This window comes from Aricia agestis, chromosome 14 (genome assembly GCF_905147365.1).
Source record: "Aricia agestis chromosome 14, ilAriAges1.1, whole genome shotgun sequence".
Taxonomy (NCBI): Eukaryota; Metazoa; Arthropoda; class Insecta; order Lepidoptera; family Lycaenidae; genus Aricia; species Aricia agestis.
This window is the reverse complement of record NC_056419.1, coordinates 15,523,870-15,548,003: the sequence shown is the minus strand read 5'-3', so window position 1 is coordinate 15,548,003 and position 24,134 is coordinate 15,523,870. Positions and strand designations below refer to the sequence as shown.

General features: G+C 45.0%; 1 protein-coding gene across 9 annotated transcripts in view; it reads right to left on the bottom strand.

The window, feature by feature from the left end:
* Positions 1 to 241: 241 nt before the first annotated feature.
* LOC121733544 (syntaxin-binding protein 5) overlaps positions 242 to 24,134 on the bottom strand; it is a 263,948-nt gene continuing 240,055 nt past the window's right edge. For 2 of the 9 annotated variants that reach the window (XM_042123820.1, XM_042123828.1), the window contains 22 exons: positions 22,309 to 22,372; positions 21,050 to 21,272; positions 20,544 to 20,619; positions 20,050 to 20,204; positions 19,469 to 19,632; positions 19,101 to 19,231; positions 18,826 to 18,905; positions 18,379 to 18,545; positions 18,029 to 18,151; positions 15,715 to 15,857; positions 15,429 to 15,576; positions 14,295 to 14,892; positions 13,563 to 13,649; positions 10,708 to 10,824; positions 9,506 to 9,628; positions 7,352 to 7,461; positions 6,770 to 6,995; positions 6,451 to 6,559; positions 5,505 to 5,594; positions 4,258 to 4,353; positions 4,016 to 4,140; positions 242 to 660 (listed from right to left, as the gene is read on the bottom strand). In XM_042123820.1, the coding sequence (XP_041979754.1) occupies positions 401 to 660; positions 4,016 to 4,140; positions 4,258 to 4,353; positions 5,505 to 5,594; positions 6,451 to 6,559; positions 6,770 to 6,995; positions 7,352 to 7,461; positions 9,506 to 9,628; positions 10,708 to 10,824; positions 13,563 to 13,649; positions 14,295 to 14,892; positions 15,429 to 15,576; positions 15,715 to 15,857; positions 18,029 to 18,151; positions 18,379 to 18,545; positions 18,826 to 18,905; positions 19,101 to 19,231; positions 19,469 to 19,632; positions 20,050 to 20,204; positions 20,544 to 20,619; positions 21,050 to 21,272; positions 22,309 to 22,372 (3,415 nt within the window). In that variant the 3' untranslated portion in view covers positions 242 to 400. Of the gene's footprint in view, positions 661 to 4,015; positions 4,141 to 4,257; positions 4,354 to 5,504; positions 5,595 to 6,450; positions 6,560 to 6,769; positions 6,996 to 7,351; positions 7,462 to 9,505; positions 9,629 to 10,707; positions 10,834 to 13,562; positions 13,650 to 13,820; positions 13,876 to 14,294; positions 14,893 to 15,428; positions 15,577 to 15,714; positions 15,858 to 18,028; positions 18,152 to 18,378; positions 18,546 to 18,825; positions 18,906 to 19,100; positions 19,232 to 19,468; positions 19,633 to 20,049; positions 20,205 to 20,543; positions 20,620 to 21,049; positions 21,273 to 22,308; positions 22,373 to 24,134 lie in introns of all 9 variants that reach the window. The other 7 variants (XM_042123821.1, XM_042123822.1, XM_042123825.1 and 4 more) reach the window with 7 other exon arrangements.

Here is a 24,134-nt window from a genome sequence, read left to right as displayed (position 1 = left end):
CGACGGACCTATAAAAAATTACATCTACTTCGTAAGGAGTGATCTCGCGGTCGCGCGCCGGAGTCGCCCGGGCGCCGACCGAGAAGACGGGAGGGGGAAGAGTGCGACACTACCGCTAGGTACACAGTATAAAAAGATCCAGTACGACAGTAAAAGTATTTACAGTATCACATCGGGCGAGGAACGGCGCGCCGCGCACGCGCGGGGCCCCCGGCGCGGGGCGGCCCCGGCGCGGAGTCCCTCCGCTATAAGACACAACGGGCGCGCCCCCGGCATTGTGCGTTGAGGTGCGTCGACGCGGCGACGCGGGCTCGGGGCCCGGCCCGCAGTGCAGCGGGAGCACGTCTCGCGACCGTCACACGGCGGCGGCGCGGCGGGGGGCGGGCCGACGGTCGCGCGCTCACAGCTGGTACCACTTCTTGTCCTTGTACTTGAGCATGAGCTGATGCGCGGAGCTGGAGAACTCGCCGGCCTGCGAGGACATGCGCTCGGCGCGGTCCTCCAGCTGCGACAGCTTGTCCCCGCGCTCGACCACGAGCTGGTGCGCGCGCGACACGTCGCCCGCCGCGGTGCCGGCGCGCGCGTTCAGCGCCGTCAGCTCCGCCGCCGCGGCCACCGGCCGCGCCACCGCGCGGTTCGGCTTGCCGCTGCTCTCGCCGACTGGAAACGCGACACGAGACGATCGGATTTAATTTTATTACTGGTCGTGAGAACAAGCAGAAAACGAAAGTACAGAAGGTGCAGTGTTTTATTATGGATTTCATTAAATAAATTTCTTGGAAGAAAAGATCACTAGAATGTTAAAAAAATTTTATAAAAATACCTTCATATTGCAAAATTGTGTAGTTTCAAATAAACGGTCAGTTTATTTCGAAACAGTGAGTGACGTCACACTCGTTTTCCTGTATGACAAATACGTAAAAAGAATGCTGCAATTATCAAAACAAGACTGACGTCACTTTGTGTTACGAAACGTTCCGATCGTCGTTTTTAGGGTTCCGTAGCCAAATGGCAAAAAACGGAACCCTTATAAATTCGTCATGTCTGTCTGTCCGTCCGTATGTCACAGCCACTTTTCTCCGAAACTATAAGAGCTATACTATTGAAACTTGGTAAGTAGATGTAGTCTGTGAACCGCCTTAAGATTTTGATACAAAAATTGAAAAATTATTAAAAATTTTAGGGGTCCCAATAGATACAACTGAAACAATTTTTTTTTTCTTATCTAACCTATGCGTGTGGGGCATCTATCATGGATAGGTCTTCAAAAATCATAAATGGTAAATCTTAAATTTACTTTCATTAAATGATCTAAAATATAAAAATATATCAAAAACCTTTTAATTTCATAAAAATAAACCTTATTGCTGCTGCGGAACACTTCATGGGCGAGTCCAACTCGCAGAATAGAACAATGATGGGTACTCAAAAAAAATGCCATCTTCATACCCATAGAGGGATGCCCGGATCGGCAATTTGTATGGGTATGAAGAAACATTTTTTTGAGTTCCCAGCATTGTTCTCATAGTAAAAGTTGTACATTTTGACGGGCTCATTTGATGAGGATAACGACGTTTAAACTAACATCTTGTATATTATGTATAAAGAAGGAGGGGCATTTCGTATCCACTAACGTAGCACGTTGAGACATATACGAAACGAGCTTTTGCCCGCGGCTTCGCTCGCGTAAGCAAGTATTATTATATACAAACTTTCATCCCCTATTTTGACCTCTTGGGGGTAGAATTGATCAAAATCCTTTCTTAGCGGATGCCTACGTCACATCTAACTACATGCCAAATTTCAGCCCCATCCGTCCAGTGGTTTTGGCTGTGCGTTGATAGATCACCATGTCAGTCAGTCAGTCACCTTTGAGTTTTATATATATAGATGAAAGGGCATGAAAAATGGACCATTTTATTGTATGACGAAAAATCTCTAAACCATGGGAGAAAAAAGTTAATGAGGGTAGAAGGTAAGAAAAAAATCACATAAAAACACCCTGTATTATTGCATCAATTTATAGTGTTGCTGGTAAGGAATGACTTCTGGAAAGTAATCGTATATGGCAAAGGAGGAAAGTATTGAGGAAAGTGTTGTGTTTTAGTATATTGTTTCATATTTTAAGAAACGTTTGGGAAAACAATAAAACCTTTCCTGGATCTTACCGTATATCCCTTGGAGAAATTGTTTATAACAAGCAATACTAGTGAATGGTACAATAATATAGGATGTTTTATTTTTCCTAAAAAAAACATATTTTATTATTGCACTATGCGATAGTATTGCTAATTATAAAACATTTCTCCAAAGTGATATTAAATGGAATAAATAAAACCGGCCAAGTGCGAGTTGGAATCGGCCATGAAGGGTTCCGCAGCAGCAATAAGGTTTATTTCTATGAAATCAAAAGGTTTTCGATTTATTTTTATATTTCAGTTGATTTAATGAAACTTAAATTAAGGTTCACTATTTATGACCTATAAAAAAACTACTTGCTAGATCTCGTCCAAACCAATTTTCGTTGGTAGTTTTTATAGTAATGTAAGTACATCATATTTTTTTTTAGAATTATCATACTTTAGAAGTTAGAGGGGGGGGGGGGGGGCACATTTTACCTTCTTTAGCGGCGTTGAGCACTTTTGTGGGATGGGTAAAAACTATGAAACTCGCGTCGTAATTAAAAAAATCGATTTTCATAAAAAATGGGTTAAAAAATTAATCAATTATAAGGGTTTCGGTTAATTAAAAAAAACTATTTTCTAAAAAACGATTTTCAAAAAAAAAATGGGTTAAAAAAAATAATGCACAACGATAATAATCAAGTTTTCACTTCTGCCGGCACTCCCGGAGTGCAACCCGTCTTTTTTTTTTGTTTCAGTTGTACCTATGGGGACCCCTAAAATTTTTAATATTTTTTCCATTTTGGCATCAAAATCTTAATGCGGTTCACAGACTACATCTACTTACCAAGTTTCAATAGTATAGCTCTTTAGTTTCGGAGAAAAGTGGCTGTGACATACGGACGGACAGACAGACAGACAGACAGACGTGACGAATCTATAAGGGTTCCGTTTTTTGCCATTTGGCTACAGAACCCTAAAAATCAGGCAAAGGTTCGACATTCAGCATTTTATTGTTTTCTCATACATTTCTTTAAAATATGAAGCAATATATTATTGTACAACACTTTCCTTGAGTTTGCCATATAATAAGATTACTTTTCAGAAATTATTCCTTATGAGCGACACTACAAATTAATTCAATAATACGTTGTGATGTTTTTCTTTCTTTTTCGGAAAAAATAAAACACCTGTATTATTGCGCCATTAGCTAGTATTGCTAATTATAAAACATATCTCCAAAGTGATTGTATACGATAAAGTCTACGAATAATAAATAGTTTTTATTATTCGTAGGATAAAGTCCAGGAAAGGTTAGATTTTTATGGTTTTATTGTTTTGTCACACATTTCTTTAAAATATGAAACAATGTACTAAAATACAACACTTTCCTCGAGTTTGCCATATACGATTACACAGGGTGCAATAATACAGGATGTTTTTTTGAGATTTTTTCTTACCTTCTACTCAATGTTAACCTTTTTTCTCCCATGGTTTAGAGATTTTATGTCATACAACAAAATGTACAGCTTTTCAAGTCCTTTCATTTGATAATTATATCTGGATGTGCTACAGCTTGGGTACGGGTTCCATACAAAAATGCCCCTTGTTCTTTTGGTCGAGGTGAAAACATACAATGCGGTTTCTTATAATATGTTCTTTTTACATTGCAAACTAATGAAATATTATGTTTTGATGCATGTTCAGTTTTATTGTCGTTTGACAATTTAATGTGATATTTCGCGCTTCAATTTTATTGAACAGTTTATTTGTCAATTAGATTGAAGGCGCGCCATGTTCAATATCAACCCTAGACGGCCAATAATTATGCAATACGTGATATCGACGATAAAATTGCTCGCCTAGGCTAACTAGATAGCTAGGTAACTCACAGAGCTCCTCGCGGTCGAAGGGTCTGGAGCCGCCGCCGAACAGTCCGCGGAAGAAGCTCTCCTTGGGCGGGTCCGGCATGTCGCGCGCCAGGAACAGCTCGCCCAGCATCTCGTTCAGCTGCTGGCTGTAACACGACAATATATATTACACAACCAGCTTTGGGTTCATGATGAGATGACATATAGTTTAGGAGGAGTGAGGAGTGCCTTAAAATTGAAGGCAATATAAAGCAATAATTTACCAGAAGTCAGCGTCCATGGTGAACTTCTGTATCTCAGTGGGCGAGGCGAGGTAGAGGCCGTGCCCGCGATTGCTGAAGCAGAATGTCTTCGCTATTCTGTAAACGTTGGTAAGTCCCCGTTAGTCTGATAGCAAGTATACTTTAGTGCGGATTTACATTGATACAGTTAATATGCACTCGCTACTAAACTGTATAACTAATTACTTCTGTATAGAGCCCGTATGCACTATACAGTCATCATGTATCAAAGTAAATCAGCACTTAATCTATAATTGATTTTACTTTAGTTGTACATATTTTCGCAAGTAAAAAAATGTTTAACTGTGACACTTATTAAATTCTGTACTATAAAGTACCATCGTCCGGAATCACTCTGTTGACTCATAAAAATCTCTATAAAGTTTGTTGCATAGTTGGAAAGATATGAGCTTACGTACGAATACGTTTTAATGGTAGGTAACTGCTACTGTAGGTACGGCTAGTATCACTTTACGTTATATTATAGTATTTTATAGTTTTAATCCATATTCACGTTGTTCTTTGTAGAACAATCTCTCTTGTGAACATTGTTAAATATATTCTCAACAAAACCTATTACGAGAACATCTGAACTAGCTTAAATTAGAACTAAAAAAAAATGCATTCTTACCTCGTCTAGATCCCATCGGAAAATCTTAATATTAGAACAAGGAATATTCTACAAGCCCAAAGTGCAAGGATAAAAAAATATAAAATAAGATAAAGACAATACCAAGAAGCCGTCATGCGGAGACACGAAATAGAAAGAGAAAGTAGATAAAACAAAACGAGACACAGAATAAAAGGTGTGGACGGGTGAGGTGTGTGTGTCGTGTACGTGGTGAGGGGGCGGCGGGGGACGGCGGGGGGCGGCGGGGGGCGGCGGCGGGCGGGCAGGGGGCGGGGCTGACAAGCTGCGGGGGACGGACGAGAGCGAACGTGAGTATACTCGTGTATGTCGCAGTTTTGAAATTGTTTCCCTGGTGCTACATTTTCTCTTCGTGATGCCAATCGGAGGGTGACTTTTGGACTGCCTCTTTGGGATTCCAAATTCGCCCAGGTCCGCACAGGTATAAGGTTCGAAGCTTTCGGGATAAAATGATCTATCGTCTAACAGAGGAGGCGGGCGTCGCGGGGTGTGGCAGGGTGGGGCGGGGCGGGGAGGCGGGCGGAGGACGCTCCACGGGGTCACGGGGGCACATGAACAGGCGCTACGGTCGGAGACTTACTGATCCGTATCCTCGTTAACTATCAGTTGCTGGCCCCAAATGGAGAGCATTGGGTCTACGATACCCCTCTGTTTGGACTGTGTCTGGAAGCTACCAGGAACACACGCACCGATCAGTACACGGCGGCGGCGCCGGCGCGGGCGACCGCGGGGGGCGCAGGGGGGGCGGGGTCGCGCGCGCCGGCGTTCGGTGTTCGTGTCGTGTCCGATCGTTCGAAAGGAAAATAGAAAAAAAGAGTGCCAAATATCAAAAGCACAGGAAGTGCTCGAGTTTTGCGAAATTTTGTCTAGAGTGACCGGGCTGGCGCGGCGGCGCGGACGGCCGGCGCCGCGGCTCGCTCGGCGCGGGCGTACGCCGGTCTGATGTCGCTAAATAGTGAACATTTGCAACAGTTTTTAAATTTTGCTGTAAAAAGATATGCCATTCGATAGGTTTCAGTTTTTTAGCCTTTAACGCATTTCTGTGAATATTTTATAGATCATTTATTATTATTCTGACAAAAACCAAACGAATGGTATTTTTCTCGCAGCAAAATTCTTTTCTATTTTTGCGAACGCCCACTATTTAGCAATTTCGGCCCGCCGGTGGGCGGCGGGAGGGCGGAGCGGCGCAACGGGCGGCGCGCCCGCCCGCCGCCCGCGCCGAGCGAGACATCTAACATCGATCGGAACATCTATCGATCGGCGCCCAAATGATAAATCGTATCAGTGGGGGTGGTATGACGATGCATGATCGTTCGTACAGCATTCTCATGCCGACTGCGAAGCTAGTCTAGGTCGGGCCCCTTATCATTTAGTGCCGGTTCTGGTGCACGGAAATTGTCTAAAGTGATCGACGTTCCCGGGGCCCGGGCTCCATGCTGGCCGAGGCCGGGCGGAAAGAATTCAAAGATCGATAAAACCCGATCGGAAGCCGAAGGGGCGACGGTACGTCGACAGGGACCGACCTGAGCTCGGCGAGCGGCAGGAACTCCTGTTGCGCGAGCGGCCGCAGCGAGGGCAGGCTGTACGCCGCCACGTGGCCCGTGGACAGGTACGTCACCAGGCACACGCTGTCTGAAACACCACACTTCGATACACTTTCAATATTATGTTTGTTTTACGGAAAAAATTACATTCACAATATTAATGTCACTAATGGAATATGCAAACTAAAAAAGTGCAATATATTTATTATAAATGTAAGAAATTTTGATTTACAAATTAAATTTTCTCTGTAAAATAAAAAGATATAAAAAATATCTTATACAGAGTCTTAGGTTTTACCTTTCATGCTGATGACTTCGGCTTTGACCACGAAGTCCGTCTCGACGATCTGCTGGCGGTAGACGCAGTTGTGGCTGGGCAGCGCCAGCACCCGCGCCTGCTTCTCCGACGCGACAAGCACGAACTGGCGGTCCGCCGCCGCCTCCGCCCCCGACCCCGCCCCCGGGCTGCAGTACCCGCCGGACGAGGTCTGCTTCGTCGGCGTGCGCTCGCGCCGCTCCCGCCCCTACATGTCAATATATTTATACACATATTTCATATTCACATACGTACATCCCGCTAATACTAGGCTAAATATACCTCAAACAATTATTATTGTTTGAGTTATAATTACAAAAACCTTTCACGCCATCTATCTATCCTTTTCCCAGCACTAACTTATACATTTTTGTTCCTCGGTGAATACTTCGCTACAACGCTTCGATGTTGTAGATTTTTATCACAATTACCTGAAGTGAAGTGGAATTAAAAAACTTTCCATAAAACCTTTCTATGTAGATTATAATAGAAGAAAATTAAGCGTTGTAATAATTTACAACGCTTAATTTTCCTCTAAAAGACTCGACAGGATCCAAAACTTACATCTTTACTGTCATCCTTCCAACTCTCGTAGGAGTAGGGGATGAGAGCGCCGTTGCAGTCCAGAAACGCCATCGTCAGTATCGACCCTCTTAACCTAAATATCGGCCCTCCTGAAACACAAATAGATACGTGGTTTAAGATACAACTATTGGGTAGTCCCATATAATAAAGATTGAAAAAGTAATAAAATAAGAAGTATAATCATTAATCATCCGTCAATTTTGTAAAAAACCGTATGAGTTTAAAAAACTTGTGACATAACTAGCCAGACGGGTATATTTACAAAATTGTTTGATTAATTGTTGCCTGGACAGGTATTTAAACCCACCGCAAGGCGAAGCAAGTGGACTCGGAAGAGGAAAATTTTATTTCCTTTTGTCGATTTCCTCTGCCACTAATTTTACAAGTGGTCTACAGAAATTACTTCCACATAAATTAATTTAGTAAGCTGGAGAGAATTTGAAGTTCTTTATTTGCTTTCATCAAAGTGAATAGATGTTTGACTACAACAATTATTTGTAGATGAGTAGGAATCACTTGGTCTAGTAACTTTTGTAATTTCTGAGTATATTCGATGTAAATGAGGGTTGGTGGAATTCTATTTGCCACCGTGCCCCGATGTAGCCTTAGGGTATTCGTGTCAAACTGCTGTCATATGTCACGATATAACTGTCATGAGTCATGATAATATATTTATTTGACGAGATAGACCTTAATCCCTGGATCTTGTCCAAAAATCTGTCAAAATAGTGCAAAAAAAAATGGCAAAAAAATGGCGCCCGGCCCCGCCCCCTTTTTAAAAATAATGTAATATTTTTTACATCCAACCCACATTTTATGTTTCTGTGAAAAACATTAACAGCTATGTTAAATTTCCTATCTATCAAGCCATCATAATTATAGTATTTAGTCTGATTTAATATCCTTTTCACAATATGAACTTTTGAAACTATTTTTTGACTCTTTGTTTACAAATAAAACAATATTTTGTTATAATCTACACGACGGAACCCTTTGTGTAAACCCTTATGTAAACAATTCATCTTAACGACCTAAGATGTTAATAAAAACAGCTGTGATTTACGACCCGAAAAAACCAACCGGTTTCGTATAACCCACAAGCAAACTTCGTCATTATAGCTATACAAATAAAGTTCAAAATGGCGCGGCCGGCCGTTACCTGTGAACTTTTATTCTCAATTGTTTAGAAACGTAATGCATAATATCGATATAAATCGTCTTGGAGACATCGTGTAATAACTTCTATAAGCGTTTTACGTAGGTAATTAATTTACAAATATATGAAGCAAATCACGTCCAAATCACCTATAAAAGAAATCAAATTTTCGAGTGTAACCTAGAAGTTTTTACGATGTATTTCTTTCAAATGATTATCTAAAACTATTTATTATAAGTAATTTCAACTATCTTACTACTTACATTCGTTAAATCAATCCATTATTTCAAACAAATTACTCAACACGGCAGAACACACACGTAAAAATTCACGATTTTCAAATGACTGAAAAATATTTGTCGACCACAGATTGTATAATATTTTGCATTCAGAATGTGGCGAATGTATCATAGATCGTAACTAACCAAAACTTCTTCACACAAAAGTAGTCTCTAAGTCGACAAAATACGTAAATTAATCGAATGAAAGAGCGCGGTCGCATGCGACTGCTTGGGGTCAGACGGAATTAGCTTTTGACATTTGGCGCGGTCGCATGCGACCGCTTGGGGCTTGACAGGCCTATCCACACGGGCGTTGCATCAGACGCAGAGCTGCCGTTTGAAGCATAGCCGGCCACACGGGCGCTGCGATTACGAAGCAGTCTCCCGCTTCTTCTTGGGGTCGTCTCGAGGGCTGTTGTCCGTCATGTGTGCGTTGCGCGCTGCTTTTACAATGCAGCGTGAGCGACGTGTAAACACCTTGGTTATTTCATATTTGTATGTAAAACAACGCAACGGCAGCGCTGCGTCGACGCAACGCTTATGCAACGCTGCCGCAACGCACCATGTGGACTGGCTCTAAGGCTACATCGCGGCACCTGGTGGTAAATTGAATTCCAACAACCCTAATTAACAAACACTACCTTAACATAATTATTAGGCTACAAAAGTGTGTAGGGTCAATAGAGTGATACGGACCGCTGGTGGTGACGGCGACGGGCTGCGTGTGTCGGACGTCGGCGTCGGGCAGCGCGACCGTCATCGTGAACACCGACCCCGCCGTCGTCCCCACCCACAGCGTCGGCTGCAGCGACGTCGGGTCTGGGACGATACAAATACTTTATTAAGAGGATACACCAGGGGCGAGAGAAATTCGAAATAGGTATTTTGAAAATGTATTGCTGTCTCACCAATCTCAAGTCTCCCACCGCAGAGCGCGATAGAGACAACACGACAAAAATTCTAATAAAATAAAAGAAAATCATCGATTCGTTGTCCTCTGATTCCTTCTCCAAAACTTAACCGATTTAAGTACTTTTTTCATTAACAATTAAAGCAAAGCTTGAGCTGTGTTCCTATGTTTTACTTTTTTGGTATATTCCAGCCAGTTTTGTTTTATGGGTGTTTGAACACAGAGAAAAATCTGGCCATTTTTTTGGGTTTTTGAACGTCTATATCTTTTTTAATAATTAAATTATGAAAAAAAAAAATAGGGACATTGTATTAGTGGCCATAGATATTCAGGAAAAAATTATAACTCTACCGGTATTATCCAGGGAGGAAACAGCGGACAACGTTTGTATGGAAAAACGGCGGTGTGGATCGCTCTTAAACAATAACATACATAATAATATACAACTAGAACTAGACGATCAACACTTCGTCCAGGGAAAATTCAGAGTAGGGATTTTTCCTGGACTTGAACGAATATTTCAGGATTAAAATTATCCAAATTGTTTCAGCCGTTCGCGAGTTTTAACGAGACTAAAAATCATAACTCATTAAGTTAAACTTGTGTTATAGCAATCAGACAACGACTGCACACCGAAATGGTGCAAACGCGCCGGGATTTAAAACATCTCCAGACGACTAGACTTGTCATAAGAAATGGTATGCAGGTAACATAATGTTACATCGTAGCTGTAAGTATACACAATATGGGCAGTATATACCATAAACGGGCCCCATATATCATAAGAAATATTTATCAGCGGGATTCGAACGACTTATCATCGAGGCCTACTCGCGGAGGTCTAGGATACAGCTAGCATCGGATTACAGATGGACCATTGTATCTTTTTTTCTGAGATAACGTGACATTAATTTTGAACTAGACTTTTTTGAAACAGGTACGCGCAACTCAGCGTCTAGACATTCGGTTAGAAATTGTGTGAACTCACCCGTCTTCTTGGTGTAGCTGTCGGCGAAGGCGAGGCAGGAGATGCCCTCCTGCGCGATGTTCTCCAGGCTGGACATGCTGCTGCTGCGCGACCGCGAGAACGAGCTGTCCAGCTTGTCTGCGCGGCCGGTAGGACGACAACAGGTTACGCGCCGCCGCGAGCGCCGGGGCCGGCGTCGTCGACCGAGGCCGTCCCCGGGGTTACCGGACGGACAACGGCCGGAGATGAAGCCGGACGCGGCCTTGATACGCGGAATACGTCGCGAAAGCGAAAGTGTCCGGCTTCATTCGGACGTCCGGCAACCCCGGAGGATCGCAGAAGCCCCTCGAGGGTGCGATGCGCGAGGGGGCCCTCGGTCGACGGCGGAGTCCGGCCGCCGGCGGTCGCCGGCTACACATCTAGAGCTACGGTGGGTGCCGGATGTGAAATTAGCTGAAATCATCCGATCAGGTGCGCGTGCCAGATACTGAGTCATCATGCCGGAAATTTGGTTGCATGCCCGTCCAATCTCAGCTCATTCGCACGATCCGCGGGAGGGCACTCGGTAGCTCGTGGACTAGACTACGACTTAGGAGTACGACATTCCCGGCTACGCGGAGATGGGGTGAAGCGATGTGCGGTGGTCGTGTCGGTGGGCGGGGCTCCGGCCCGGCCGGCCGGCAGTCGCGGGCCGGACCTCCTTCGTTAGTACTCTACCCTCTACTACCTCAAAAAAGCAAAAATTTGCCCAAACCTTTGTCTATAAGCGTCGTCGTCGGTTAGCAATATAATCGTTATAAACCAAGCGGGGAGGGTGGACGGACAGACAAGCTTGTGAGTCGGTGACGTCTAGCGACTAGCGAGCTACACACGGTGAGCGCATGCACTAGTGTAATAAATAGTAAATACTGGAAGCGTACATAGACATAACGACAGCCGTATATAGAGGCAGCCGAAAACGAGCCATTTTATCTTTTGGTTCTGACGTCAGGCTAGAAACAGAGAGAATGACACGTGTTCAGCGGTTAGATACGAGAGCGGCTTCGAGTGAGGAGATTACATGTTAGGGATTACAAAATATACAATCGAGGATTAAAACGATGCGTAAAGAGAGAAAATAAATGTGTTGCGGACGAAATGAAATTATACGATGCGACCGCACATGGGAGGTTCGCAGGAGCGGAGCGGGCCGACGGGCGTCGCGGCGCAGCCGGCGCGGACGCGACGCGGACACGACGCGGCCCGGAGCGAGGGATAGACAGACACAGAGATAGTTTTGAGTAGTACGTCACCTTTGGTCTAATAGTCATGCCGCAATCGAGTGCAGTGAGGTGCAGTGTAGGAAACATTACGAACACAGCCACAATTTCGACTCTAATGACGGACGGCTACGGTGAGTCGGGGCCCGCGAGCCGAACTAAAACGACTAAAGAAAAAAGAACGAAAAATATCGATGCGTCGGACGGATACCATTCGGTTGCATTATTTGTAAGTACTCCATGGATGCGAGAGGCTGCGGAATAGTCGGTTCTGTCACAACAAACAAACCGACGCGTTACAAGCACGATCCGGGCAGGCCGCACCGCCGCCCCGCCCCGAGTGCGCGTGCGGGCGCACCGACCGGCGCGCGGCGCGCGCTCGCTGCGTGCGGACGGGGCGGGGCGGCGGGCGGTCATCGCTAACGCTGTCTTCACACGAACACACACTGTTGAAAATTCTATCTGGCAATGGTCACAACATAGGATGACAGAACACTACTCGATATGAACATTTATAGAGTAAAGAAACAGAGGAAGGCGTGGTACTGCAATGATTACCTATTAAATGATTCCGATCTGAAATTGGAAATTCGCCAAATGAATTATGCGGAAGTAGAGTTACGTAAATGTAGCGTTCACACCGTTCCTCATCGTTCCGTCTCTGTCGCGCGTGATTATTGCTTTTGCCAATGAGTCTACGGTGATTGTATGCCAAATATTTACGGATCTTTAACGATCCCTTAGTGAGAATGAAGATGTTAAAATTTTGGTTTGCCAATTTATTGGACATGTCAAAAAATTAAGGAACCAATAACCCAGAATCGACGGGAATTAAATGTGAATTTTTATTTGCTCATAGTTTGTGTGCTACATTGATTTCAGGGTTACTTTCGCGCCACAGTATATAGTATTTCATTGTCAATCCATCGATTCTGGTTTTTTGGACACCTCCTATGGTATTAATATCTTCAAGCTCTAACGATCACAAGAGGTCAATAGTTACGGAAGTATCAGTACAGAACGAGAAAAAACCTAAAAGAAATAAAAATGAAAACTGCGGCGAGTTCGCCCTACACACGGAGGGTGCCATCGACGCACGAGCGACGGCGTCGGCCGACGCTCGCGAACATCAGTCCACCGGCGAAACTCGCCCCAAACTCAAAACGGAAGGTAACGAAACAGAACAGAAGAAGAAATTGCGACTGTTTCAGAACGGAAAGGCGAGACCGAGGTTATGAAGGTGACTGTACTACCAAAACTGCAATACTGTCGCGTCGTGAGCAGAGAATGCTGCGGGGCGGGGGGCGCGGCGTACACGTCGGACGCAGTGGAGAGGCACTTGTGCAGTTTGCGGGTACCTTGCGAGCGCGAGCGCCGCACGGCCCGCGCGCCGCCCGCCGCCCCCGCCGCCCCCGCCGCAGCGCCGCCGCCGCCGCCGCCGCCGTTCATCTACAACACACACACGTGCCAGCGCCGCGCCGCCCGCGCGAGCCCTCGCCCGCCGGACTACGGCCGCGACTCGACGGAAGACATACACCACGTTATTGGATTAGTCAAGGGTGAGACATAAAGATCGTTGCCCTCGGTTAGTTCCGGCGGTGCCCGTGATGCTCATACCTATGCGCCGGGGAACCGCTATCGCCCGCTCGTGCTTGGCGTCCCCGGTGGGTTCGTCCCTCGGGCAGAGTCTCGCTAGCAACTCCCCTGGGGAAACGAGATCGGTCAGAGGCGCGGTCGGCGCGGAGCGAAGCGGGGCGGTGCTAGCTAGGGTCCGACTACTGATAGCTCGGTACTTCAAAACATCTCAAACGGACATTCGACAACACGGGGAGGTCTTACTCTAGCGATGCAGAAAGTCTCGGGTTATCGAATTACCGAGCAGGTCCGCGAACAGATATCTGAGGCAGTTCGAGTCCTCGTCGGACGAGTCCTTGGGAAAGAAAAATACATCGGTTATCCGGGGGGCCGCGGCCGGGGCGACCCGGTAGAGTAGGCACCGTTCGAATAAAAACATACATAAATAAAACCATATCCTCAATAGAATACAAATAAAACATTAACATAAATAAAAAGCCAAATATCACAAGAAGCGAAAGCATGACGATTCATTTTTATCGAAACCTAGGTAACTATCGTCAGTTCGGAGTCAGTCATCTCTCAAACGTTAGATAAAATCTAGCTACTCGCTGTCTAGCCAAAACCGCTACCCGATAAGTATCTACGTTAGTAGGAAACATGATATCTCGCCAACCATTACCATTCCAATCCGATGGTCAATCGATCTACGCTACGGATGATGAGTGCGATGAGACCCGAGCGGTGACGCGGGCGTGACGCGGGGATACTCACTGAAGCGGCGCATGAGGCTGCCCGCTAGCGACGCGCCCCCCGCCGCCGTCGCCGCCGCCGACGTCTTGCGCCGCTCCTGGCGGTACTTAATGTTGGGCACGGACAGCAGGCGCTGGTCCCGCACCTCCTCCCTCCTCCGGCGCGGCGGGCGGGCGGGCGCCCCCTCCTCGTCGAACAGCGGCAGGTCGTCGGGGCGCGGCGCGGGCTCGGCGGGCGCGGGCGGGGGCGGGGCCGCGTCGGGGTCGCGCTCGCGCCAGCGCTCGTGCAGCTCGCGGTGCATGCGGTCGTAGGGGTCGGCTCGGCGCTCGTGCAGCTCGCGATGCATGCGGTCGAACACGTCCGCCCCCGCGCCCGCCGCCCCCGGCGACGCCCCGCTCTCGTCCGCGGGCGACTCGGCCGTGGACTCGGCGCTGCCGCTCTCGCCGGGGGCGCTCCTCTCCTCCTCGCTCTCGGCGGGCGCGAACGCCGCTTTCAATTTGAGATCGACTCGCGAGATCTGCCGTTTCAGGCTAAAGTTCTTCCACGGGGTGGACTTTCGGCGGGCGTCGAGCTTGGGGTCGGGGTCCTCGGCGGCGTCGGCGTCTGCCGGCTCCTCCATCTTCGGGGACAGGGAACACATAATGTTGGGAGTAAACGAGGCGACCGATGGAGATAATGGGCTACGGGGGATGCGGTCGCGCCGAGGCCGGCGGCTCCGTCGCCGACGCGGGCGGTCGGAGAGGGAGCCGGGGCGGCGCCGGGCGAGGCGAGGCGGTGCTGCGCGCCATGCTACACTACGGAGAAGCGGGCGGCGAGCGGCGAGCGCTACCGAGGTGGGCGAGCGATCGACTATCGGGGGGTCGGCGAGACGTCGGCTGGCCGATCTCGACCGGACCCGAGCGAACGAAACTCAAACAAATTAAAATGCAAATCAATCATAACGTGAAAACCCCGCCACCGGCAGCGCCGGCGGCGGCGACCGCGGTCTACTGGCTACTCTATTCCATGCCGCTAATTCTCACTCGTCTAGGTGCAATCGGTACCCGTCTACGTTTAGGTTCGATTCTGTTACTCGAATTTCGTTTTCGGACGCGAATCCCGAATTCGAAACGTATTTTAGTCGGGCCAGCCTAGCGTCCGGCGGTCGGTGCGTACCTGGTCGGGGTCGGGCTCCGGGCGCGGGGGCGGGCGCGGGGGCGGCGCGGGGTCGGGGAGGTGCAGCGCGGCGGCCGGCAACGCCACCACCACGCACCGTCGCCACACGTCCGCCACCACCACGCCGCGCTCGCCGCCCCACGACATGCTGACAAACACCAGAATGAGGGGTTCAATAAATAAACATAATTGTCATGAATCTCAGTTGTATAGGCGCGTTACTAGTAGTTAACATTATTAAATGATCGTTATATTTTCGTATGTTCATGTGTGTGTGTGTACTTACAGGCCGGCGGCGGAGTGCAGCGCTAGTGTAGTGACGGGATGGGCGGCGCCGGTCTGCAGCGCGACGAGTGCGGGCTGGAAGCCGGCCGCGCGCCGCACGCCGCCCGTGCCCGCACACCCGCGCACGCGCAGACCTCCGCCCAACTGACCAACAAATTTTTTATTATTTTATTTTATTTTTATTTTTATTTTATTTATTTGGTCTGCCAACAGATCTACATCTTATAAAAAACTTATTTCACTAATATTAACACGAACCTTATTGAGGTGCAGACCCAATTACAGGCAGACTCAGCATGCAAATAATATATATTTATAGCGAAATTGCTTTTATGAGGTCGATGATGACAATATCACACGTTAAGTTGGGTAGGGGATTTCTGCTAGCACTCGCTTAAAAGGAGCAAGTTTGTGAGCGGCAATGTTAACATCGAACTCCTTGTACAGCTTGTTATGGTCTCGACATATTCTCGGTAGCATGCTATGATGGCCTAAATTGGTTATGTAACCCTTTACAGAAAACACCTCTCGCTTTCTAGAGTTAGGTCTTGGAACAGAAAACATTATTCGTGACAGGAAGTCAGGACTGTTATATAAGTTGTTTAACATTTTAAAAAGAAACATCTGATCAGTTATCCACCTACGATGCTCAAGTTTCTGGATATTGAAGTATTCTAATCGTTCGTCATATGTATTTAAAACATTATACTTTTTTTGGTGAATTGTTAAAAAGAATAAGAATTTTCGTTGAACCGCTTCTATTCTATTAATATGGCATCGATAGTGTGGACTACAGACCGGGGAACAATACTCCAATACCGTTCTCACAAGCATGAAATACAATAATTTAAAGGGCGATGACGTTTTAAAATCTTTACAGTTCCTCCAGATAAAGCCCAGCATCTTGAGAGATTTAGTCACTATGGTATCGATGTGGTTAATAAACGTTAAGTTTTCATCAGTAATTACACCTAGGTCTCGCACCCGGGATACTCGATCAAGATTTACATAATTAATGTGATAAGAAGAAGCGATAGTGTTCTGCTTTTTCGAGAATTTAATAAAATTGCATTTTTTAGCGTTTAAAGGAAGTTTTTTAGTTTCGGTCCAAATATGTATTTGATCTAGGTCTAGCTGTAGTTGAATGATGTCAAGATTGCTCGTTATAATTTTATAAATCTTAAGATCGTCAGCGAAAAGTAAAAATTTACAATATTTGATGACATTAGCAATATCATCAATAAAAATAAAAAATAATAGGGGTCCAAAGTGCGAGCCCTGGGGCACTCCAGAAGTTGCAATAACTTGCTTTGATTCATACCCATTTGTAGTTACTTTTAAAATTCTAGAATCTAGGTAAGTACAAAACCAAATTAATAAATTACCATGAATCCCTATCTTTCTTAACTTTACCAATAACAGTTTATGGTCCACCCTATCAAAAGCCTTGCTAAAATCCATATATATAGCATCTACTTCTAAATTCTTGTCTACAGCATTACACAAATCATCAATGTATGAACTAAGGTTAGTTAGGGTGGACATTCTGTTACGAAATCCATGTTGTTCAGATTTTAACACCATATTTAGATGATTGTTCAAGTGTGGACAGACCAGTGATTCTAGTACTTTGGCAAACACGGAAAGGAGGGCTATTGGCCTATAATTTTGTATATCCCTAGAGTTACCAGATTTAGGTACAGGAACGATGTTAGCCTGCTTCCAAAGTGTTGGAAAGATTCCACTGCTTAAAGATTTATTATAAATAAGTGTTAATGGCTTGGAAATGGTCTCTGCGTAACGAGAAATAAATATAGGCGGAATACCATCCGGTCCAGTACTTTTATTGAGGTCAAGGTTTTTTATTTTTTTAATTATTGTTTTATTATCTACCTCTATATTGGTTAGCGTGCTAACTGGCATTGAGTCTTTACAGCCTTCTTTTAGTAAGTCAGTATAATTGATCAAGCTTGTGCCATTAAAAGCTGTAGAAAAGTTTTCCATAAAAGCGTTACAAATGTTAATAGGATCTCTGTACTTTTTATCATTCAGAAACATTTCGTTTGGTAAGGTACCTTTGGATTTTCTTTTTGAGTTAATGTAAGACCAAAATGCTTTAACATTATTACTACTTATCGAAGCTTCGATATTTTGCACTAATAAATAAAAACTATGCATAAAATACTATTTAGATTTAGAAAAATACATTATAATATTAATTTTGAATAAGTCTTGTAAGACAATGTTACTTTAAAAATAATAATATGGGGAATACAATAACAATAATTTGTCTCTGACAGGAGGTCCTCACTCACCCTCCTCCCCTCCCCCTCGAGGCTGTCGGGGGCGCGGCTGAAGGAGGCGGAGCGACTGCCGCTCTCCGGCTCTGGGGACACCTCCTCGTCCATCGTGTCCGCTATCACAGGGATCTCTAGCACCTGGAACGATTGGCCAATCATAAGAAAAGGTCTGGAATGTATATATTTACACAATATACCAGACATCACTCTGCCGATTAGGTTGTATCTATTGCCAATGTTTAATTAAAGATCAGAGAAAGGTTTAGTAAGTAGAAAAATCACGACGTTTTAGCCATTGGCACGCTGTTAGCTCCTCCCCGCCCCGCCCACAGCTAGCTCCCCCCCGCCCTGCCCGCAGTACGTACGTGCGTCTCCGCCTGCGTCTCCGTCTTGCGGAACTTAAACAGCACGACGTGTCCGTGCGGCAGCGCGACCGCCAGCCGCCGCGACTCCGCGCACAGCGCCAGCGCGCCGACGGCCAGCTCCTCCTCGCAGCCCGAGCCGCTGGACCCGCTCGCCCGCCTCTCGAACACTGAAACATTAAGACATGCTTGTTATACACCTTTTAAGATAATAAGTAAGAGTAGTAAGTAAAAAACACAATATGTGTGTGACATTGTAGTCATACCCATGTGGCCAATACGAGTACTACTTAGTACTCAGTGGCGCGTGGTCAAAGCCAGTGCGTCAGTAACACACATATAGATAGTTATTACAGTAAGACACATATAGTTAGTTATTGTTACGTAACAATATTATGTAATGTTTGTGACATTTGTTTTAGTAAGTGACAGAAAATAAACCTTTCTTACCTTTTGAGCATTTTAATTTATACAATATTTGCAGTGTGCCCGCGCTGGCGTCCCAAAACTTGACGCTGCCGTCCGCGTGCCTGAAAAATTTGTCACACACATGTAATAAACGAATAAACAATACAAAAATCTATAAATACATAGTATTTAAAAATTAAAACCCATTTACTATCACTAAGATATGTGCGTGCTTGCGTACACGTACGACGTTTGTACTTTATGTAGGTACGTACCGCGTACGCGCGTGATTGCGTGCGTCCGTGGTCCGTGCTTACCCGGTGAGTATAATCTCGCTGTAGGAGCAGGAGGCGGGCGCCCACTCCCCACCGTCTATCGGCCACAGCTTCTCGCTGAAGCCCGCCGCCTTCTTGTTGCCCTGGCGCCCCACAGAGTAGAACGCTGGGATCTGAAAAACATTTCGAATAATACCTTAAATCGAACAAACATATTATTATTGAATCGACTTCTAAGACCACGCATGTACGCAACGCAGCTGCTGCGTATATCCACTTTATTGTCTCTTCGTGTTACAGTAAGAAGTGGTCGTACTATTTGTAAATACTGCCTCGTTTGTTTTGTTCTTGACTTTACAAAACCTTGTTTGTTGAAGGCTTCTGGTCCCTTTAGGAGGCAAATAACTCACCAAATCCGAGGGGCAGTCAGCGAAGTATGAGCAGCATGTGACGGGGGACTCGTGTATGTCCATGGGGTAGGGGTTCTCGAAGCACGGGTACCCGGGGGTCTGCAGGTCTATGACGACCAGGTCGTTCTGCAGCAGCACCACTATCGCGTACGGCTCCTGGTAGTCTGGAACATGTCAATTGTCAAGTGTCAAGAGGTAATAATGGTAATATAGTTTTCCAAAACTATTTGACGTTTTTAAAGTCACAAGGTTGTTTATACCGATACAGCGTCTTGAATAAATACCGTCTTCCGTTGACGCTCCCACTAATATTTTACATCATAAAAGAAGTTTAGTGTCAGCTTTAAATCACAAGAAAGTCACGTAAGTCGAGATTTGATTCAGCAAAAAGACGTGACCAGAATACATGGAGCCGTCGCGAAACCTCTTCTCCAATGTGGGACCACTTGGTCCCGAGTTAGACAACTTAGACCAAGATTTTGCAAGGTTAAAGCGAGGCGTAACAGTCAGTTGCATCTGGTTGATTTTTCAGAGACTGTGTACGTACATTAGAACGTCCCTTAAAAAGAGCGTGTTTGTACCTGCAGCGTGCGGACTCTCGCAGAGCGTGACGAAGTCCACCACGCTGTGCTCCATCTCCAGTACGGTGGTGCTCTTGCCGTTGAGGACGGTGACGCTGTGCGTGCGACCCGCCTTGTCCGTCGGCAGACCGCCGGAGAATATCACCAGGCTCTCCCTGAAACACCCAGCGTCAGGAATTTTACATTGTGCAATCAAGGATCTTTTGAAGCTAAGATGACTTATGTTCCTTGCAGGTTCGTTGTACTTTCAATGTCGATATATGCTGTGAAGGCAAAACAGGTGCTTGTAGCATAGACTTATTATATTATGGCTTGTAGCCTGTAGGGTACCATTGGCAGCTGTTACTTTTTTTGACTAAATGAAAAACAACGACCATATTCAAATAGGTATAAGACAGCTGTCTGTCGAGTGGCACTCTACAATGTAACGTTAGATTTTAAAAGATAGTACTTGTAGTGCCATATTTTGAATTGTGAGAATTTAGAACACTTACCCCGTCCTTGACGTTTTCCATTCTAGCCTGAGGATAGGTTTACAGGGCTCCGGTTTGCCGTCTTTGTTTGATTTTGCTGAAAAGGAGATAATAGACATATTAATGTAAGCTATTGAGTTATTAAGTTATCATATTACTACCTAACACTAATTCAGATGATCCATGCATCAGATCACCATATTATAAATGTGTGCCAGAGCTTTTAGTGACATTATAAATTTACAGAAATCAATGGGTTTTATTTAAAAGTTACAACTTTATCAGCAATAAGACTTTCATGGTGCAACAATTACTGTTGTAGCACGAAAGTCTACCTTGGAAAGTTAAGCGGGAGTGCCGTGTTTACATTTTGTATGAGTATAGGCCATTTTAATTTCGCCGCCCCTATGTACGAACCCTGCCGCCATCCTAGGACGCCGCGGGACGCTACCGCATGCCGCCCATAGGCCATGACCTATTATACATAAATCCAGGGCTGTTAAGCGGTGGTGGTGATGTGTGCTCACCATGAGGATACGTAAGCGTGGCGGGTCGAGGAGATCGCATGGTCCATGTAGCGAGGGCGCCGTCGACGTGCGCCGTCATGAGCTTGCCGTCGTGCTGCCAGGCGGCCGCGCGCACTCCGTCCCCGACCCCGCCCCCCGGCCCGCCTACGAACCCGCGCCACTCCGCCGCGCGCGCGCGCAGGTCCCACACCACTATTAGACCGGACTCGAACGCTATCGCCAACTGAAACGGAACACATTAGTGTTAGATAAGTGGAGTTACGGCTGTAAGCCGGCCCCTAGACAAACAATTTTATTGTCAAAATTAGATTGAAGGCGCGCGATGATCAATATCAACCCTAGACGGTCGATAATATTAGAATATTGACAATAAAATTGCTCGTCTAGGCGGCCGGTAAGGCATTGCCCTATAGATGTTTAACATAAAGTAGAACTGAAATTTTACCATACAAATTTGTTGCCAAACTTAAGCATTTTACGTCACAAATGAGATAGCTTCGCAAAAAACTAGCGCCATCATTTTTTGTTAACTGTTGAACAAACAGTACTTTAAAATTGAAGTACAATAATATGCTGTTATGAAATAACTAGCTGTTGCCCGCGACTTCGTCCGCGTGGACTTCAGTTTATAGCGCGCGATGTCAATAAAATTGGTGTCAAAAGCTTTTATAAAAAAAACCCTGGTACCCCTTAAATCAAAACAGTTGTGCAGTGTGCACATATTTCAATTTTTTTAATTAAACTTTATATTTTATGCCAAATTTTTAAGCTTACTTAGCCCCCCAATTACACAACTTTACCCATAAACTATTTATCATTGATAGGTTTAAGGTTACGTTACTGCATAGATAAAGTACTAATTTATTAAATAACGTAAAATAGAAATAACAATCGAAAAAAATCCAAAATCAAATATTAGATAATACCACCTCTTATAGAAAGACTTTTGGGCAAGCGTTAGCGCGATGTAGGAGACGCACGGCGCTATCTATTATGAATTTTTGGAACTAACTTAATTTGAACAAATTTACTCATTTTCACCCCCTTAAAACGCTTTTTTCCAGTAAAAAAATAGCCTATGTCCTTTTTCAGGCTTTAGACTATCTGTATACAAAATTTCATTACAATCGGTGCGGTAGTTTTGGCGTGAAAGCGAGACAGACAGACAGAGATACTTTCGCATTTATAATATTAGTATAGATTACATACACAAACAGCTAGCATACGAATTACAAAATGAATGTATAATCTATACTGACTTTACTGGCGTCGAGTGGGTTGTCGCTGACCTCGACGACGGCGCCGGGGTGGTTCGGCCTCGTCCTGTAACAAATATACACAAATTAGCTTCACCACAACACATAGGGGCCATACACCCCTAAAGTCATTAGGTGTGACATACTTAAATGGATAGGGGTTGATGAGACATAACGTGTGTGGTGGGAGGACACATTTTGGGACATCACATTTAAAATTTAATAAATTGAATAGGGAAATTTAAAATATTGGCACTTACTGGAAAGGTTTTGTTTTCCTTGAACCTGGCGCTACTGAACGAAAACATGTCCAAAAATCAGTGGCTGCACGGAAACATGTTTTAGTCTTACCCAGCATCGAAGTAGTATCGAAGACTGGCTACTCTATCAATGTGGAAGATTACTGATTCCCCCCCAAACTTGGCACCTAGCTGCTGTAGCCAGTACGCATCACATTCTATATCAGTGCGCGCTAGATCCTAATAAGATCCTAACATTAAACGTCATTGACCGTTTTCATGGCTAATATTGTCCTGACAATATTCAACATCACACATTACTAAGCCAACATGTTCCTTGAATGGCGGGTGCACACTGTACACGTACAACCTCTTACCTCCCTATTCCCACCCTCCGACATAGATGTGGCGACGCGTCGGCGACACGACGGCGACGTGCCGGTATGACAACGATAATTTCAAATACGAGTAGGATTTCTATGTACTTATTTATCTACTCGTGTTTTCGTTGATTATACGACGTACCTAATATTATATTTCCAAGTAAATGAATGAAATCTTAAGCCCTCTAAATCTTAAATAGTGGAGTGTACCTTGTATTGTAAATACTTTTCCTTATTTATATAATAATTGAAAATTTCATAAGTAGGCGAAATTTATGAAAAGTTCTAACTTAACATTGGAATGGAATTGGAACAAGCTCAATTCGTAGGAAATGTGTTATGTGGGGCTATTGGTACTGCAATAACCAATAGTTACGATAATGGCCAGACGAAACATAGTTTATGGAGATTTTGTAAAAACATAATGAATTTTATAACAGTATGAATGTCAACTAATGACAACACAGTCCTCACGGAGGGCCGGTGGCGCCATAGGGCGGCCGGCCGGTGGCGCCACTTGTTGCGCCCCACAAGTGCCCACAACCAGCGCTATCGGATTATATTATGGAGTTTTCGTAATAAAAATTACGCCATAACCATAAATATATTTATTGTTAGAGACCTGATGATTTGCAAAGTTCATTTATTTTATTTCGATCTTCGATCAATTTCGCAGTCATTGGTTTTACTTTTAGTGCTGTAGGCTGATTCTATGTTAGGCTGTAGCAAACGTCAACAGTCGCTAAAAAAGTTGGAAATCAAAGTTGACGAAGGAATCTTTATAACCGACTTCCAAAAAACGAGGAGGTTGTATATTCGGCTGTTTATATCTTTGACTTCGAGTGTCCGAAAAAATGCCTTATTAAAACGAACGCCATATTTACATACCTACTATGGAGTCCAAAGTTGTATGTATTTGTGTCTAATCTACACTTATCTACGTATGTCCTGTTAATTCCATACTAGCAAAAAATAAAAAATCTTTAACCTAGTTCTGACACCGTAGGCAGTAGGGACTAAGGCCTACAATATCAGAGACATCCGCAGTACGTGGCGGCACGTAGGTGTCATAATCTGCGAGCACGTCCGCGGCCGTCCATAACGCGCTAATTGATATTTTACTGCGGGCACTTCGGAGTTATGTGCTATGTGATAATATGTGTAGTGTGTACTATTTACATCGATGATATGAGTATTGAGTACATCA